This window comes from Pogonomyrmex barbatus, unplaced genomic scaffold, assembly GCF_055798465.1.
Source record: "Pogonomyrmex barbatus isolate J1 unplaced genomic scaffold, ASM5579846v1 scaffold16, whole genome shotgun sequence".
Lineage (NCBI taxonomy): Eukaryota > Metazoa > Arthropoda > Insecta > Hymenoptera > Formicidae > Pogonomyrmex > Pogonomyrmex barbatus.
The window spans coordinates 2,810,205-2,831,880 of NW_028297112.1; the positions used below are offsets into that span (position 1 = coordinate 2,810,205).

Genomic DNA, 21,676 nt, shown 5'->3' on the forward strand with positions numbered 1-21,676 from the left:
TCATATTTTATTAAAGGCATTTTGTACTTATGATTAAGGATGGTGTTGAAATTAGCGAGTATTATTGCATTCCTGGAAAATCCGATATTAATTTTTTACGAACGACAGTAGGGCTGAGAATAGTTACGACGACGACATGGTATGCCGTTTCTTGCAAAAACGATATCGTGGGCAGGCAAAGCTATGGTAGATCGATGGATTAAAGATAGGACGATCATCAAACAATATTGCTGTAATTCTCATGCGGAAAGCCGAAGTTGATTACAGTCAAATTGAGTACAATTTCGCCTACATGCCACCCATAAAAATATACGAAAGCAAGTTTCTTGATAATGTATGACTCAACGAACAATGTAATAACTTGTCTATGCATAATCCGTTTAAACATGTAGATGTTAAACGAATAGCGAGTGTGAAAAATAATAAAATTCAGAATAAAATCGCTGCTTTGATCCATCACAACTTGTTAACAATCGCATATATGTATGTGAAGTGCGAGAATCATTTCATCATAAAATTAATTTCTTTTATATATCGCTTTTGCACAATGTACACTTTTATTTTAGAGAATTAATGTTAAAAGAATATTTTTAGATATTTTTTTATAACATTTGATAAAATAATTTTAAAATTACTTGTAATTAATTTATTTGTAATTAATTATTTGTAATAAATTTAAAATTATTTGTATTATTTTAAGTGAAACATAAAATAAAATTTAATTGCCTTGTGACCGAATTGGTAAAGATATCTGGTACAGATAATCGAGAAGTTCCAAATTTGAATCTTGACTCAGGTGATATTTTTCGCAATACGATTTTCTCATAGCGGAAAGGAAAGTAATTGATATCATATTTAATTATTTAAAAATTTATTAAAAGGGAAATTTAATTCTGGTTTTGAGTCACCACATTGCAAATCTGTTAAACATAACGACACATGGCGGTGTAAACAATTATCTTAAATTTACATATATATATGTAGGATTAAAAGAGAAATGAGATTATTAGGCGTCTAGGATTTTGCCTCACTGAATATTTGCTACTTATTACATTCAATTATTTAAATAGATAAAAACATTGCGATAAAAACGAAATTTTTATGTATTATATGGCGATCAAGCGAGCTTATTACCTAGTAATTACCTTGTATTTGTTGAAGAGCAGAGAACTTCATCAAAAAATGCGAAGTCGTGCGAAGTATTTATGCTTCTCGGCAGATCCAATAATGCAAATGCACGATTGGTGGATTATTCGTCGAGCGAGTTAATTATAAGCGGTGGCTAACGAAAAGTCTGGCAAGAAATTTGGGACGACACTTCCAGTCAGGCAGGATGAATTATCATGAAGCATCCATGTTGTCGCGCCTCTAATTAATTGCGATTGCTACGCACATGAGCGATAATTAGGACGCACTGATGTACGGATATTAACGCAAATAGTAATCACCAATAACTGGACCGACTAACGGATGTGCACGAGACATGATGTAAATAACTGACCTTAATTTTTCGACGCGACGCGCGGAAATTTTTAATAAATAGAGCATTGGCCCCTCTCTCTCTCTTTCTCTCTCTCCCCCTTCTTTTTCTCTGGAAGGTGATATATCTTAAATAATTGTGTATTTTGCAATTGAAAATAGTAAACATTTAAAAATTAAGAGGCGTAATAAATTTTTTGAAAGTTTCTTTATTGCATTAATAATTCTTATCAATATTCTTCAGAATTATGATTTGATTGATAAGAATTAATAATTTTTTTTCTTATATTCGCGCAAGTGTTATTACAAAAAAAGTTAATATTCAGTAATAACATAAATATATTTTGAAATGGAACTAATATAGATATCTACATAAATGATTTTGTTCTTTATGTAGATTGTCATGTAGATTGTCACTGCATGCGATGTTACACGCGATGTTACATGCGACGTTACATGTAGAACGATTAATCAAGAATATTGATATTTACAATTCTGTCATACCTGAACGTTATGTGCTTTTGGTTACCTATTACGTTCCCCAATACGATTTACAGTACTTAATATTTGAAAGGACGTTACTCATTCATTAAATTCGTTAATGGATGGAATATCAAAACGAGAATGCAGCGAACGCAGTTTACAATCTCCAAAGCGCGTTATTATGCAAGTACTGTGACGATTAATTAATACAGTTTAATTTATATGGTCCGGAAAATCATTTAATACGCACATGTGTGTTGCATTACATCAGAGAATTTGACCATCAATAATTCAAGAAAAACGGTTAATAATAATAATACAGAAGTATAAAATTAGTAATATATATTAAAATTAATAAAAGCACATAATTACTCAAATAATCTATGAATATTAATTACTGCTATATTTTTTAAATTGTTATTGCATATTATTTTTAAAGTTCAATTCGCAGTTTATTTTTAATATTTACTACAAGTGTTAAATATAGAATTTTGGTGTTAATAATTAATAATTAATAATTATCAATTATAATAATTTAAATTTAAATATCATAATTTCGATGGAGTAATTGAATCAACGATTGTTTTCATGATTATTTCTATTATTAATGACCGCGATATTAATGCGTTGAAATTAGTCACAAATGATAGATTGGTCGAGAAATCATCGAAATCATATAGTGAATGATCACGCAGCCGGCAATGTAGCGTTAATTAATAATGCGTAATTAGTACGCGTTTTCGCACAAAACCGTTTCAATCGAATGTTGAGTTTGAACAATACCAATACTAGACGCGATTGGTTCGCTATGTTTGTAAAAGATTGAGTAGGATTCTTTTATTTTCTTGATCGTGTGAGCGATATCGTGGCTTTACCAATAGCGAAATTACGATAGCCTTCGATATTTTCCAAGACGCTACCGAAACACGGCACTAACGTTTTTTCATTTCATGCGGATAGACATTTTCCTCTGGGAAAGAGACAATATTTGCGAAAAATATTCTTGGTATACGCTATCTGAGAAAATTTCACGGGAATTTATCATGTTACACTAGAATAAAGTAGGATTGGCAACAGTGAAAGCTGCGAAAGTGTGTAACATAGTATCTAAATTTGGTATTTTATTTCTTGACTTTTAAATTGAAGTAATACGAATAGTAATAGCATTTCTTTTTCATATTAATTTTTATTTCTGTATTTTTATGTTTTTCATGTTTACGTATTTTCACAACACAGTAGCCATATTTACATCTACATGATAAAATGTAAAATTTTAATAAGAAAGACAAACATACTTTATATATATTCAATAAAATAATATAAATTTTATTGAATGAAAGACAGACATTTTGAAATTGATTATTTTAACATTACCAATATACAAAACTAAATATATATTAAATTTAATATTGGCTTTTTGAACATTGTAAAAAACATTAATTATTATCAAATAACATTAATTTTTTAGAATTTTAGAATAGATTTATAATTAGTTGTTTCGATTTAATAATTATTTGAATCGAACTTTGCAAAGCAATTAGAAATCAGTTGTTGCAAAATAACGATTGCTTGAAACAATTACACGTATCGATTTCGGAATCGAATACTGCTTCGTGCAGTCCTACCGCTTACCGGCTCCTTGACAGGAATTTCCGAATTTGGTTGGGTAATAGAGCGATGTGAACATACCACGGATACACGCGATGACCCTCGCGTGGCATTCGACGATTAATTCCAGCCGCGCGCCAACGATAAGAAAAGAGTATCGCGAAGAGTAACGCGATCGGTAACAATCGCGAGCTTTCGCCCGTCGCTTATCCGCCTAAGTTAATTAGGCGAACCCTGCGAAATAACGCGGGTCATGGACAAGAGGTAGATTAACTTTAAGCTTCCGCGGTTTTTTCCTCTTTTTCTTCTTAAAAAAAAGCCTACCGCTCGTAATATGCTACGCAAGACCTACTTTCTCAGATTTTTTTCGACAAAGGTAAAAGTGATCTTTAGAATTGCGTTTTCTTTCACAAGAGGTTGGGAGACAGCAGAGAGAACTCTCTTGAGATTTCGACGAATTTCAATGAATGCATTCAGAATCCCGCGAGATAGAATTTTTCTGAAAGCGAAGTGTGCCTGATATTTATACGGATATCTGAAAATTTTTATGAACATGTGCATTTGAATGTTTTCTTCACTTGAAAATTGCAGTTTAAATAGGTCATCGTTCTTATACGAAAAGAACAGTTTTTCTAAAGCATCTAAAAATTTGGCAAGATATAGATTTGAAAATAATCTTGTCGCATAATCAAACTACTTATATAAGACGCTTAAGCATGATAATAATATTGCAAAAATTTTTTCAACTTCCCATAATTATTTTGATAGTTTAATAAAATTATTTCTACATGTAATCAAATTTTTAATTACTTTAACCAAATTATTCTTTCCGCGTTTGAACGAAATTAAGGAAGTATGTAAGAATTTAGAAGGATGTATGCAAGAATCGACAGACTCGCTCTGTCATAATTTCCGGCATAGTTTTTCTAGTAATTGCGCGGGCTCGCGTGCTTTTTAATCATTCTGTTTGCAGCCACGTGAATATAAGTACAATATTGTTATCGTTGCCGCTTTTGTTTTGCGCACGCGTTTATTTGGCGACTAGCTATTTGAGTATTCGATTGTGTCCGCCTTGGGTTGTGAAACCGCTGCAAGCTGTAGATACGTTTCAGCCGAACTTCTACTTTCCCTCGTTTCACAAGCGATACCATGCCGGTGGGTTGAATGCATTCGCGAATCTATGTAACTTCCGGCGGCGACGTTGCCAGACATTGATAACCCTTTCGAGATGTAAAAGCTTCTTCGGAAAGACATGTTTGTAATGTAACGACGATAAGGAAATTAAGCGTCTCTACATCGTTTCTGACGAAATATTTCTTTCGGTCATTTTCCATCGTGTGTTACATTAAACATCTCAAAATTCTTCTATTTGCAGATTTTCTCTTCTATCTGAAAATACTTCATATTTCTTCAATGAAACTTTGATTAAAAACGATGTAATTTAATAAAACAATTATGTTTTCTCTTTTGAAAATATTATAAAATATATTTAATATATTTTCGACTTTTATTTTTCTTGTTATCTTTTTTATCAACGTATTTATATCAGAAAATTATACGCATTACAGCCGTTTTCATATGAAAATCGATATGTGATGTCTGTAAAAATAAAATCATATTGTTGATTATCGATATATTAATTAAATAATTAATGCATATCGACGCTATCGTGTATTCTCGGTAAGAACTGCAGTCAATCCATACGTGAATTGGAAATGGTTATCATCAAGCAGTTGATTTGTTATACGGAGTCTGTCAGGCATGCCATTTGAAATACATCCGACATACGGCAACTTACATATACATCAGTATACATTATTTACGATGCGGCACTTTATTGTCTACGGTAGCAATCGTAATTTACATTTGGTTTATATGTACAGTCACGTCATAACAATGAATAACATTAGTTAACTTAAACGTACTTTTTTACGTCAAATTAATTTCAATTTCTTGTTGTGAAGAAACGATGACATAATATTTATATTTAAGAATAAAAACACACATACACGTACGTAGATATCGATTGATTGACAATTAATTAATTGACGATGTGTCAAGATGATATTTTATAAAATTTATCGAAATTCTCCGCGTCTCGACGTCGCTTCATCGTACGTTGAAACGTTATGAATTTCATCATGTTGTGCTGCGCGTCTGGAGAGCTCGATTTCGCTCATTTTACAGCGTTTTCATTGCGGTTTCATGAAGCCACGTTCAATCACAGCTGGCGACGATTCCGTGTTGTCGTGCAGCTTTATTATTCCCGGCTCTCTCAACAGTCGTCGCCGTTGCTGTCGCGGAGCGACAGTAAAGCGCAGTTAAGCCGCGGCTGCGAAGACGGCTTTCTGACGCTTCGCAGACGCCTCGATCCGTAACGATGCGACGTAAACATCCGCGAGTGCCGAACGAAACGCACATCGCGGAAAATCGTGGCTGCAGTTCTGGTTGGAATTGCACCGCGCGAAAATATACCGAGGGCGAACGTAAATCAGTAAACGGGCTTCTGTTCCGCGAGGCGATCTTGCGCCTTCGTATCTTTTGGTGCTCCGCATTTATCGCAAGTTCGCGATAAGCGGAGAGTTTCCGGTTCACCGGTCTCTAATGTGAATTTAGCGTTGAAACCGGCTGAAATTTCTGAATGGCGACGGAGAATTAGATCTAAATTCTCCATTACGCGGTTCATTTACCGCAAAATGCGATCTATGTTGCGAATCTGTAGAGATTATCTGAGTTAATAGAACGGGTATGAAGTTGATCTTATGCTAGGTTTGCGATAAGAACACGATGTTTTAAAGTTGCATTAATTTATTTAATATACGATACAAATATTTGTGTTCTACCAACCCAAATATTTTAAAGATGGCAAAGAGCGCACAATCTCTGATGTTTACATTTTTATCAACATTTATTAATTAATATAAAGTATCATAAATTCAAATGTGAGTAGCTTGCATATTACATATATTGCTTAATATGTGACATTTTATTCAAAATTATTGTGTTTACAAAACGATACATGTATCATTAGCTCTGCGTGGAAAATAATTTCCACTCACTAGTCATTTGAAGATAGAAAACGAAACATTTCTACAGTAAAGAGGGGATTTAATTTCTTGTGTCTACATTTTTATCGACTGAAGCAAATTCTCAGACCCTCTAACCGCTTGATGCTTTTACCCCTTCTTTTTAACAAAAATAGAATCGATAGAAACACTGAGCCCTTTCAATCTCTAATCAGCCGATTAATGGCAACTATCGATACGGTTCACAAAAATATATACTAGCGTTCGGAAAATCTCACAAAGAACAGATGGTCATCGTAATATTTTCATAATGATTGCGCACAGCAGGTCGAGACGTGGACATTGAATTAGCGCTCATTGCCGTCTGCCTCAATTTCCGCAATTAGATAGCGCAAGTTACGAAAGTTACAAAATTAGCACGGTCGATACGCGACCGCTCGGACTTCGTCGTTAATCCTCATTTGTGGCCGGAAAAGAGTCTGTCGAGAGTTTATTCGCAGTGTAATATCGCATAAAATTCCAGAAATTCCGATATTATCCGATTTCATCATAACTCTGGCCACAACATGTATGAAAAAGTGTTCAACGCTCAGTTTATTCTGAAATACTACTTTATTTTTTATATCTTCAAAAGCAAACCTTGTACCTTAATATAATATTTTTAATATTTGAATTATCTGTTAATTAAAAGTGTAATCAAACTTATTGATTTTTAGATACAATTTCGTTTTTTTTCTTTACAGAATGAGATTTTAGGAATTGATTTTTAATCCCATTATTAGTTTTATTATATGATCTTCTTTCTTAAAAAAATTAGATAATATGATTGAAAAAAAAGGTAGCAGCTGTGAAATGAATTCTGCACTTTCAGAATTAATTATGCAGAATTTTCAAAAAGCCTTTGTTTTAATCTAAAAAATATAAAATTAAAATTAAAAATTTTTTAATTTACATTTTTAATTAGTTTTGTTCTAATAGAATTATAATTGCCAATAAATATTATAAATGATATTTAAACTTAAATATTATTAATAAATAATATAATATATAAATTAAGTATATAAATTAATAAAATAATTATTAATAAAAGTAGTATCTGTTCAAATTTTTGCAACGCAAGAAAATTAAAATATTTTTATATTTGATTTTTTTTTTATAAAGAAAAGAAAACAATTTTCTTAAAAAAGTATTATGAAAGAAATCAGATCTAAAATTCAAAATCAAAATTTAATCTTAAAAAATTACTCACATCTTCTTCTTACATTTTTGAAATACAAAAAAATCATATAAAGATTAAGCAATATTGTAAGGAACTTATTTGTGCTTGCTAACTGCGCGCAGATTTCTTGCCGCATAAAATAGCGCCATAGTTGTTGCAGGTCGACCGTAAGAAAAAAGAAAAATTAAACACGTGGTTATATGCAGCGTCAATAAGGTTGCATAAGGTCGTTTATTTATAAAGACACTTAGAAAAATACAGGGCGGAAAGAGCTACGTTTATTTATAATTTCTCGCTTGTCCGGGATTATAAATAAATGATTCAAAGTATTTCAACTGCTAGTAATATTACTTATCATAACTTAGGATTTACGAATTCTGTAAATCCTTCTGTAAACACATTTTGCTTTCATGATTATAAGTGCTTTATTTTATTATAAGTAGAGAACAACTGGATGAAGTATATACATTGAATTTTCAAGTTATTTAGAATTTGAGAATTTTGCTGTAATAGCATTTAACATTAACATTACAATGTATTCTATTTATCTCTCGAATCAAGTTTTTCTAATATATGAAATCTTATTAGATTTTGATATGTTATTGATACGTCATACTTTTATATATTTGTAAAGTCAAGACCGAGACCTTCATAATTTTAATAATAAATTTATTAGATATATCATATGTATATAAAACACTTGTAGGGATTGTTTTTAATGGAATATGCCTGCTCTGTTCAAGCGACGATAATGATAGAAAGATGAAGAATACACATTATATAATAGGAACATGATATAATACATTTATTGAGGATAATTTAATTTAGATAAACTTTTCAAATACGTTCTTTATCTTTAATATACAGTTAATATTTTAGCAAAGAAATAGTTATATTTTAGCAAAGAAAAAACAAAAATACTGAGGGTTTTCAGAAACAAATTTTCCTGACAAAGGAAGACCCTCAGTATTTCTTTCTACTCATCTTAAGAATTTACGTAAAATATTTACGGCGACGAAATTCAGCCATTTCTCAACCGAAAGCTTCCCCACGCGAAATGAAATGGGAATTTAAGAAGGCACAATGAAGTTATGTGCCACGATTCTAAGATAAAGGTTTATTCAGGCTTTAGCGAAAATTTATTCCCGGTAAATATCAAAAGATACTCTTGCGCATACTTAATCGTAAAATAATATAAATGCTTTTATGTGTCTTCCGTGCGAATTTTGTCTACGCGACAGATCTCATTTATTTTAATAACCGCATGCTTAGAGATTAAACTCACTTTTATTCTATAAATTATTTTATATCTGAATTAAAAATTCTGGTCTCTAAAAAAGTAACTAAAATAAAATTTATTACTAATAATATAACAACATGTATGATAAATAGTAGAAAGTTAATTTCTAATAACTGAAATTTTCTATTATATTTACTCATTTGCATAAATTCAATTTTTCTCAATATATTATTGAATAAGAAAATTTAAAAATGAATAAAAATTATAGTTTTAATAAAAAGTTTAATAATGAATTTTCCAACTGGTTTCAGCTTTATGTTTAGATCTTAAAAAAAAACTGATGAACTAATAGTTTCCCTTTTTTTGTATTACAGAAAGCCAGATTGGCGCGTATCAGAATCGCGAAGGCATCGAGCGGCGCTGCCTTCGTGAGCAAAAAGAAGGCAGCGGAAGCGCGTTTAGCCGCTCAGGAGAGCGGACTGCAGCTGGAGGAGTTCTACAAGGAGGAGGATATCTTCGAGCTGCAGCATCATCATCTACTTCGTTGCTTGGAGAAGACCACGGTAACTATCAACGCCTTTATCTGGTAACTGCATGTCGCGCTTTCGTGTGGAAAGTGTCCCCGTAGTGTTTGTCGAATCGTTTTAAAATCCTTAAAATCTATCCGATAAATTTACTTTTTTACACAGTTAATTTTAATTTATCGCCGTGACAATTTCATGCAAAGAAATTCTTTCTTTTTTCTTTTTTTTTTTTTTTCGTTTTAGAGTTAGCGCTGTACAGAGTGAAATAGCAAGAAATAAGATTACCACTTTTTCATAAAAAGGATTTTTTTTAAATAATACGTGTTAGTTTGGAAATTATTACAAGCACGATGTACTATATTTGACGTATTGTTTTTAAAGTAGAATTTTGTTAAAATAAATTAATAATTAATAATTAATATATACAGAATAGAAATGTTGAGAGACAAGCTGAGTGACAATAACATATTGGATTTATTTATAAAATGGCACAGTTATGAAACGAAGAATAATTAAGAATCTTAAGGAAAATTTTAGGATAATATGAAGAGTATTTTGCTGTCATTATCTAGAGTTTCTCGACATTTTTGCATAAAGCTGCGATTAAGATTAATCAGCAAAATGATAATTAATCATTCATGAATGCGTTATTCTCTAGCCACGGACGGCGACAAACTCGTACAAAAACGCAGTCTATCTTAAGCGCCCCGTCATTAATCCCGCGCGAAGCGACAAAGCAACTGCATCGTCGCGAATGCAACGTCGACACTTCCGTTTCTCGCGCCGAGAATTCAATGGGTCCTCCTGCTCGAAAATCCGGCAGTCTGTTTCGCGAGTATTGCGCACGAGTAATTTGAATAAACCCTACCCTTTCCCCCTTCTCCCAGACGCTCCGTGCTCGTCTACTTTTAGCCCGATGAGAGCGGAGGTTGCCACGTACGGGGTGTAGTTGTTATCGAGCTCGAATACCCGCGAATTACTAACTTTCGTTTACGGAACTGCTGTTACAGAAACGTGCCGTCGTGAAATCGCACACATGCGGGGGTTACAGAAATCTCTCATACTTTTTGTACAGATATACAGAAATCTCGTACTTTTTATGCGGATAACAAAGCAAAGCGAGATAATAAAATATAAAAATTATTATTATACATCACGGTTTCGGATGAATTGCGAAACTTAAAGGGGTTAGATCTCGTTAAATTGAATTTTTGTCAAGTAACCGATAATACTTATTTGCTGGGCGTCAATTTTTAGTTTTGTTGTTTAATTTTTATACGGTTGGTATAAAAAAGATCATTCTGTATACATAAAATATGTATATATAAGATTAAACATAGAAGGTAAAATATAAGGTTAGATAAGGTAATAGAAATATGAAATAGTATAATATTTACAACGTTTACAACAAATATTTACAACACCGAGCTATATTTTTTTATCTTTACAAAGAATATACAAATACGATATAGCGCGGTCTGCATAATTTCTGTTTATATCACTGATATTTAACACTTAGCAGTAAATTAACATTTATCTTCTAAGAATGAATTTTTTATTTTAGATTATCTCTAATTTATGATTGAGAATATACAATATTGCATTTTTTAAATTTATTTTCATTGATTCTACTATAATATATAACAAAACAAAAATTTTAAGATAGAGAGAATTAGTTAAAAAAAAAACATGGACGCTGTACAAGAGAATATGAATATGAAATGAATATGAAATTTAAATAAATTTCCTCGAGAAATTCGATTCCGCATATTTGTAAAAGGATTTACGGTCGTGGAAAAATGTACCACTTTTCCAATACGTCCTGTTCACGTTACATATATGTGCATACTTCTGCACAGAAATGCATACAAGCTTATGCGATTAAACCAACGACATGCATGATATGCATATCGAAAAAATTATAAATACGTGATTTATACGATGGTGTGACAACATTAATTGTGTAATATATATATATATATATATATATATATATATATATATATATCAAAGAAAAAAATTATGGTTAATTAAACGTTAAAAAAAGAGAGAATTTATGAATTATGTTAGAAACTGATGATAAAATTATTTCGGAAAAATGTTAAATTAAATGTATGTTAATAATTTCTAATTAATTAAATTCTGATATATTTTTATTCTTTCGTTTCACTTAGAAGTTTCGAAGAACATTTCTGTAAAATAATTTAAAGACAGAATCAACGAAAAAAAAGAAACGCTGTAATGTAAGCAGCACGGTTGTCCATTTTTTATAAACCAACCAGGTGTCAGTAGGGCAATCTTGCTATTTGTGTATTTATCCTGTATATAGTAAGCAAAGTGCCACGCATGTGAGCAGATGGTAATGGACGCTAGCCTGCCTTATGCTGCCTTTGTTCCTTCGGGAATTCGCTATATATGGCATTTTGTAGATTAGGTAAAGGCAGTTACTTGCGATCGTATCACCTGCGCAACATTACGAGTGAATTTACATTTTGTACAAACAGTATTTCAAGCTTTGGAGAGAACCCTCGGTATATTATCGCGTTACATATTCAATTTCAGATTAATTTTTAATCAATAAATTCTCGCAGTCTGTACGTAATATTTTAATAAGCGTACGAAGAATTTTTTATTATCTTAAATAATTGATGCTAAAATAATCATAAAATTAACTTTGTATAAAATTATATAAAATCATAATAGATAAAGATGGACTTATTAATTAATTTTATTGATTTTTAAGACTAATAAAGAAAACGTTGTTTCGACGATAGATACAATCAAATGATTTTACTGAAAATCATGATTTTCAAGTTGACTCTATCGTTTGAGGGTAATCGCAAATATTTATCTACAGTTTACATATATCAGAATGTTTGCACTCTGCTCTAATCTTGATAAGGCTATTGTTATATATAGTTAATTTCATCGTTAACTGATATTTCCTGATGTTGCGACGACAGCATTGCCTGATGACGAGCGCTTCCTATGTCATAAACGACGACGCTTCGGCGCTTCGGGGTCGGGTTTCCGATCGATTCGTTGCTCACGTCGTCCATAAAGCTGGCGAATCTTTGACCCCGAGTTTCCTGGTTTCGCGCAAATCGTGTTGAATTCCTTCCGAGAGTGCAACGCTCGCGTGACGTTCGACAGGGAGATATTTTCTTGGGAAAACGAACGTTTCCTGCTGATCAAAGAATGACATAGGTAAAACCGCTGATTGAACGCGACGTGAAACTCGAGCAGGAGTTTCGCAATCGCACGCGAACTGTAGTTTATGTAAGCTGAGAATTGTGTTTTCAAAGAGTGACAAGTCAGGCGTGCATCTTCATTATCATTATATAATATTTTTACGTTAGATTAAAATGTAAATGATAAAAAATGTTCTGACAGCCAGAAAAAAATATATTACGGTATTGTTATTCACTTGCATCCTTGAAATTTACATTGACGATATTCTAAGTTTTAATAGAAAAGTTTTTAGAAATACATCTTTATTTTTAAATTAAAATTTTAATATCAAAATTTGGGAAATATGAAGCTTATTTTTATGTATAATTTTGGATGAATTTGAGAGCAATTTTTTTTACAAAAATTTACAAAAAGAAATTTGACGTTTTCTTATTTATACATCAATATTGTTGTATTAATATCATAATAGTTTTATTATAAAACGTAATATATTCTTTAACAAAAGTGTTCTTATAAAAATATAGAACGTAGCAACATTGATGTAATGTCGATAATGTCAAAAGTTTTAATATAGAAGCTTTGAGTAGCGAGTTTTGATTTAAACAGCGACTTAACTATAAACAACTCTTTTTATTTTATGTTGAAACTTATGGAATATCGACGACGTAAATTTCAAAACTGCATATAAATAACAATTTACTGTTTTGAATTAGCAGGTGAATTTTGTTTTAATAAAAAATTAATTTAAAGCTTGATTGCAAGACTAAAGTTGAAAAATAAAATATTGCAAAGAACAATAGAGTACATTTGAATTTTTTATCGATATCAATTTCAATCAAACCTGATTTTATATATAAAATTTTTTTATATATAAAAAAATTAAAACTAGGTAATTCTATTTCAATACATTTTCTGTAATATATATTAATGCAGTAGGAAAGATGATATGTTACAAAACTATTAGAATTAATCAACGAAATTATGTTGTACATAAAATGCATGAAAAAATACATCTTCTTTTATTATCAATATCAAGGATAGTATCGATATTTGGATAATTAAATAGGAATTGCTTTTATTAGATTATTTTACATCAGAAAACAAAGAAAAAAAAGACAGAAAAGGAAAATAATATTTAATGGACCATTTTAGACAAAATATTACAAAAATGTCCGACTGAAATTGAATATTCTCACCTAGATTCATACAAATGTGTGCGCCGTAACTGTGCTTTCGCGAAATGCATACTAGATGCGCCGCTTTACGTCATCGTGCAGCTACCGTTTGTACAAACGAAGATATTTCGGGAATCCACCAGAGTAGAGTAGCCTCTCTTCTTTGAATATTCCGGTGGAATCCTTGTATTGCTTATACGAATTTGCATTGCTATATATGGAGGAATGCATCATGGATGGGGTAAAGCGATAAGATGACAGTACAATTAACATTTCAATTGGCAATTTACGAATTATTCATTCTCTTTGTGAATATATCATGAAGTATAGTAATATCTTGCATCAAACGCGTCGGTAATGAATGAACAATGAGATCAATCCTATCTTTACGCGAGCCATTTGATCAAATATTTAATAGGCCTAGCTAATAACTTGGAATAACTTTGAATTATAAATTACAAAGTGTCTTTATTCTTGGTTTATCTTTTGCGTGCAGGTATTACAAGAAGAAGCGTGCGCTAACTGAAAGTTAAAAATAATAAAAAATATATATAATTACATTTCATGATTTGATATAAAAAATATAAAAATATAAAAACAAAATTACAAATATTTAATTCTTTTTTTAATTATTATTTAATTTTATATATGTTATATATTTGTAATAAAATGTACAAGTGTTAATTTTGATTTACATAACAATTAATTTATATTTTAGTTAAATGAGAAGATTAAAATAAGAGTTATGTGTTTTATTATTGTATATATAGATTTATATTTAATAATGACTTTGTCTTCCTAATTTTTTGTTTCGCTGTCATATTATTTGATTGAATACATTGATTAACTAGATTCTTTATGTATCATTAGAAATTACTTATATTTCTTATTATATTTCTTATTTATATTATTAGAAATTATTTCAATTTTCCAATGAAATAACTTTGAATCTTATCTTTCTACATTATATTTTATTTGGATCTTATCTCTGCAGACGTTTTTCTTCGTCTTCGTCAGATGCAGCCAATCGTTGGCGTCTTCGGGTCGACGTATTGATTTCTTCCGGGTTGTGGTTATGTATTTGATCCGATTGTAGATGCGGCATGTAAAACGTCATTACCGTGACTAATTATAGCCCGTTACGTTGAAAAGCTATTCGACAATAGCAATCAATTTATTTAGAGTAACGCGACCGCATGACCGATTATCGAATGGAAATCATTGACGATGTCGGAGAAATTCAAAGAAGTATAAGAGAGTAAAAAGTTCATAGAGATTGAAGAAAGATTTGGAAATATAATGGAGGAAAGCGGATTATTTTTGATTGTGTAATTTTGTGAAAGCTTACGGATAGAGACAAGAAACTTCTTTGGCTTTCTTTAAACACCACTGAATATCAATATGTCATAGTGATTTTAATAATTAAGTTGATAAAGAAAGAACGTTGGTTCTTAAGATAGAAAGTCGGTTTTCTAAGTTCTTCATAGGACGGAGTAAGATTTGCTCAGGAGCGATATAATAATAATGGTCTTGGTCTGAAACAAGCGCGTCCTCAAATCACGGCTTCAAATCGAAGTCAGGGGGTGGAATTGGATAAATATATAACGGAGTTCTCTGAGAGTGAGAGAGAGAGAGAGAGAGAGAGAGAGAGAGAGAGAGAGAGAGAGAGAGAGAGAGAGAGAGATGTAAATGGATGGAATTAATGCTGATATTTGTAGGAAGAAATACGTTAATTATTCCAAATGAAATAAATTGGATGAAAAGAATAAATTTTTTTTCACGCAAAGAATTGAAAAAATGTTATCAAAAATCAATTTTGCAGCTAACTTTTTATATATCAATTTTTATAAATAAATTGATTTACGAAGAAAATATTAGTTTTGACAAAAATTTCTAAAATTTTTCAAAATGTCGTATATTATTTTAACTAGAAAGATACATGATTCAATTAGTTTGACGTTTCGGAAAATTACTGCGGCAAAATGTCTCCTGGTTGGGTTGAAAAAAAAAATATTGCGCATGTTCCGCTCATTAAATCTTTAGAGGGTTTCGTCGCGCATTTTACAGGCTAGCACACCTCTTACACAAGGAATGTCTGCCAGAACCCAACTCCGAAAAGAGAGGCGGATACAATATGGTAGTTCGCAGTTACGTATGCATTGCCGTCGAAAAGAGTGACGCACGAGTGAGCGCTCCTGAATTTAATATCGGCCAGCTAGAAACAAACTCTCTGGAAAATGTGGAAGGTTGAGTAAGGCACGAGACTAGAACTCGCGGAATGGAGCGAATAAAATGTACTGACGGTCGCAGTTGCGACCTGACAGAGTTCTTTCGGGTCACTACATTTCATGCCAGACGTCGCGATACTTTTGATCGCGAAGCATCTGCCATGGCGAATTAAAATCCGCAATATTGTTACACAATTTATCATTTATGCAATCGCGCAAATGTTACTGTAAAATTGGCTTTTAACGCAAAAATTAATTCAAGAGTGCATTTTAAATACAATACATTGTTATAATATCTAAAACTATTTCGTTAAGATACGTTTCATTCGCCGATTATTTTTCAAATTTTAAAAATTTAATATATCAAAGTCGTACAGAATTTTCCTTTTTAAGAATCTCGATATTTTTGTTGAGAAATGTGAGAACAAGACTCGCAATATATATATAGTAATATGTCACGTATTCGAATGTATTATTCTCTTGATTATCTTGATAAATCCGACAATCGGTCTTGTTCAACTAATGTTTGATATGTAGTACGTCGGGATATGGCCGGCATCGACGTATGTGGGGTCATTCCGTTGATTCCGCAGTCACCGTGGTATTTAGACAATGCATACCCGCAATTCCACTATTGTACTTCTAGCAACGCGTTTATTCTCCATCGCAATTCTGTACTCCGACGCGGAATGTTGTAAAATATTATGTTGATCTACGGTCATCCGCTTATAACTATTGCATCGGATGTCCTAGTATTGTTTTATTTGTTACTATTTTAATTTGCAATTGATTTATTAAACACGTGTGAACAATGTATGACATTTCCGTTTCAAATATTGAATTTGTCTCAACGTTTATTATTTTTATGCGTGATGGTTTACAGTGAATATTTATATCAGATAAAAATAAAGAATAATAACATGTACGCAATATTTGAGCGCTCTTTTGCTGCTCGTCCAATTCAAATTAATAATTATTACTGTTATCATAACTGTTTGTATTATTTTAATTAATTTCTTGTAATTGTCACGCGAATTGTATTATATTTGTATAAAATGCAATGTAATGTTTCGTTCGACAAATCAAAATCGGAAGTTACAATATGTTCGCGACCGACTGTTTTTTTTCCCGCGTAACATATAAAATATTTCCGATCGAAGTCAGGAGTAAAGCCGTTATTTAATCCGACATCTATGTGCTAAATGCGATCCCTATGACCTCTTTTATGTACGTACATAACAATATATGTTACGGTGCAACAAGCGGATTGCTTTGCAAAAGTTTATAGTGGCAAGTGATTTTACGCATACAATCGTGCAAAAATCGTATCGAAACAAATAACATTGTCTCAAGAAAGTGCAAGTATTTACGATATGATATCCGTGTTCTCGAAGAAACATTGCGGGAAACGATATCTTTTACGCGAGCGGATATAAAAGCAACCATTACCTTCTCTTATGGAATTCAGTGATGCTCTAATACTCTAAAAGCAGCTAAATCTCGCGTACGACAAAGAAATACGCAGCCATAAATATACATTGCACGATAAATTTAAGCTTGATATAAGTGAACGCAGTAATATAAATTAAATTTTTCTGCTGTGTTTCATGTTTTATCGGATTGTAAAAAAATCTTCTCTTGAAAAAAGGAAGCAGATAAGAAGATTCAGTAGCATAATTCAAAAGACTGTAGATATTTTAGATAATAAGTCACGTAGACACCATATTTACATAACGTAATGACATTAATTTAATAGTTACTTTTATAGTTACAAAAGATGTACAAAACTTAAATAATCTGAAAATGTCATTTTTAACAAAATAATTTAACAAAACTATTGAACTAGCTTTGGATATGATTGTATGGGATCAATTCTGAGAAAAATCGTGGTTTCTTTACAATTTTCGACGCGAGAAGGATCTGCAATTTTTCGCTATCGTTGAAAGCTACGTGCCGATCTGCTTTTTCGCTAAGTATGGTTCGTATGAGTATGTCAAAATACCATTATGATCGTAAAATCGCGAAATATGGCAAGTCACGTATGCCGCGTTGAGTTATTTATGAGGCAACGCGATGGTTACTGATTTACGAACGCTGATCATGGCTCGTGTCGTGTCGGGAATGCATATGTATCTTCATCGCATCTTCTTGATTCGTCATTGCAAAATTGTGATGTCAGAAGCAAAGAACTATCATTTGTTATTATAATGTATAAATGTCATAAAATATTAGTCTCTTGCATATTATCGCGTATAATTCAAGCACATTTGTGAAATTTGCTAGTTTTTTTCCGGTTTGTTAATTGCAAATTTTTACCATCTAATTTATATCTATTTGTAACAAGAAAGAGAGTAAACATTAAATAGTATAATTATTTATTATTATTATATGTTATATAAAATACTTTTATTATATTTTTAATCTTATTAAACGTACAAGTTGTATATAGTAAGATTTTACGTCTATTGCAAAATAGAAATTTGTATGATTTTTTGCTTATATTATAATTTTTAAAATAGCAAAGGGGCTAATAAAAAAGAGTGATATTAAGAAAAATTCTTAATATCAATTTATATTGAAAATTTTGCTTGAATTATGATTGAATATTGAAAGTAAATACGTAGAGAAAAATACGAGTATATGTTATTTAAAAATTCGAAATCTGAAGAGATTCATATTTCACGGTAATTTTTCGTCCATCAGTATCAGGCATCGGCAAAAATTTCGAGGAATCGATCAGCCCATCGCACTGGCGCATCCGACTCATCCATCTTTCTGCAAAACCGTCATTAGCGGCGCCTCCTTTTGCGCGATATCCACACGAACAATGCTATACGTGCAAAAGTGTATTGCGAGTTCTCTTGAGAAAATAAAAGGGGAGACAACGTCTTTCATTGGACAGATCTCGGTCCCATAAAGACTCCTCGTTTTATCCTTATGCTCGGTTACTCTCCGAGGACACAGTGAGACGTGATAAGGACGAGTCTAATCTGACCTTTACGGAGGTTGTGAAGATCCTGGATGGAATATGGACCAGCCTTAGGTGAATAACTTCTAGGAAGGGAGTCAGACGATGAGTCAACAGGAGCTAAATCTGGGAATTTGGGAAAATCTTGAGACGAGAAAAGATTTGATTTGATTATTTGATTTTTGTATACACATTTAACGCACATTTCTTTTATAATTTTGTGTATAATTTATCTATAATAATTTGTGTATAATTTAATTTTAAATTAAAATTAAATACTTACTATATCTTAGTTTAGGAAGGAACACTATATTGATGATAAATACAATTAAATTCTTCATTAAAGATTTGCTTAATGAACTCACTACATAATTCATGGAATTATTTATTTGAGAGTCGTGATAGTATTCTTCAATTTTTATATTTTAATATAATTATTAAATATTATTTTAAAAAATATTTTGGCTGTCCAAACATCCATTTTGGTATTTAATTTTTTCATGTCATGTTTTTGATATATATTCTTTCATATAATTTTTGTTTATACAAAGAAACTTTTACAATTATAAAACATTTATTTCAGAAATTTTTTGGTAAGAAGAAAATTTTGATTTGAATAAACTGTATTATTGTCTAGATTTTAGCGTGGGTTATCAATGATAATCCCTCATGTTTCTTACACAAATCACATGACTCTTGCGCCGGGATTAGAATACGTCAGTCCGAATGATGAGGGCTTTATGTGGACAAATTGCATCTCTCCGCAAAGTCTGCGCGTTGAAATACGGACAGTCTCTCGAGTAATCCTATAGTTTTCCAAGATCGAGTTCGTTCGAATGCGAGCTATCTGTAGCTTTGAAAACTGTGCATGACTCCTTCGGGAATTCTTCGAAAAGCTGACAAAGCCGTTTTATACTGCTATAACTTTTTGCGTAAATGTGATATCAATATTTTATGTCGACATGATAAACCAATAAAAGTTAGTTACATTTTTCTTTTATCATATTACTACAACTATTATTACTACAACTTATTATTACTTCAAAATGAATTTCTAATAGAATTTCTAAATATTTATGAAATTTTTTTTTTTATATAATTGCCGTTCATGTAATATTAAAACTGTTAATGCAACGCTGTGGAATATATTTTTATATTCCTTATTAAAGTTTTATAAATAATTTTATACATAAAACATATAAATATATATATAAATGTATAAATATATAATATATTTTTATATTTTTTATTAGATTTTATACGTGAAATATGTATATGAAATATGTTTCTGTAATGCCAATTAATCTATTGAAGCGATCTTTTAATCATATTCAGCGTGGTAGCGTAAATCTACTAATTATGTAAAATAGCGAGGGAATAGTTATCGTGATCGTAATCGTCATCTATCGCACGGGAAAAGCTTTTGCCAGTTTATGCGAATCTCGTCGAGTTGTTCGGGCGCGTTTATCGCAAAAGAGATCGAGGCGCTGCTCCATTCTGTACAAGCAATATCCTTTCGCGCGACGCCCAAGAACGCGACGTTCACGTTGAGATCACTCGATAACCTCTCGTTTTCCGAGCATCGTCCCCGCAGGATTTCCTCAAGACATTTCGTCTCGCACGCGGTTCTCAGAATCCCACGTATACACGTATTTTTTTGTATCTATTGAAATTTTTCTAGTGATTGAACAATTCTTAAATAAAATAACGGTAAAGGATCGCGTTAATGAATTTAAAAAAAAAATTTTATTGAAAACCCTCTAAAAAAAGAAAAATTTTTTAAAATTTGAGATAAAATACGACAACGAAGCGAATTGAATTTCAAGTGGCATTTTTCCAATCATCATTTAATAAATAATATATGTAAACATTAAAAGAATAATTAAAAAGAGAGATATCGAAAAATGCTGCAGTATATTTATTTCAATAACATTTTACGTTTTGATTGAAGACAAATTATTATGAAAAAAATCAATAAATTTAATTAATGAGTAAATACTGCAACATTGTTGTCTTTCCTCGTTTTCTGATTTAATATGATTTATATGATAACGTTAATATAACAGAATATTAGTTATCGTAATTATGCAATCTTAAATTAATGCGAAATATATGTGATGCAATTCAGGCGGAGATCTGGAACCGCAAGCAAAATACAAGTTTGACATAGTTCAACAGCGAGAAACAATAGAAAGGGTGCGCCGCTTGCTTTCTCATCTTGGCTTAATTCGGGTTAACCAGTAACTTCGTAGATTAAGCAATACATGGCAGACCAAACTTGGGTCAGCGACGGTAACACGCCGAGAAATATAACTTCGCTACGTCTTGTCTCGGTGCGAAAGCGGCAGTGTATGCAAAGCAGATTAATTAATTAGCTAGCTGTAGCGAGATGTTATTTTCCGCTAGAATTAAAATTTAATGAAAAATATATCAAGGAAATTTTATATGAGAGGGAATTTATATTACGTCGTCAAGAAAGTATGAGATATGATTATGCTGAAAACCTGTTAATAATCGTATTTTCTGCTGCAACA

The 21,676-nt window shown here is 31.4% G+C and overlaps 1 protein-coding gene across 7 annotated transcripts in view; it reads left to right on the top strand.

Moving 5' to 3' along the window:
• The window catches only part of Shal (potassium voltage-gated channel protein Shal), a 107,736-nt gene that overhangs the window by 42,570 nt on the left and 43,490 nt on the right, over nt 1-21,676 (top strand). For all 7 annotated transcript variants that reach the window (XM_089073946.1, XM_089073947.1, XM_025217935.2 and 4 more), the window contains exon 3: nt 9,430-9,618. In XM_089073946.1, the coding sequence (XP_088930072.1) occupies nt 9,430-9,618 (189 nt within the window). The remainder of the gene's footprint in view (nt 1-9,429; nt 9,619-21,676) is intronic.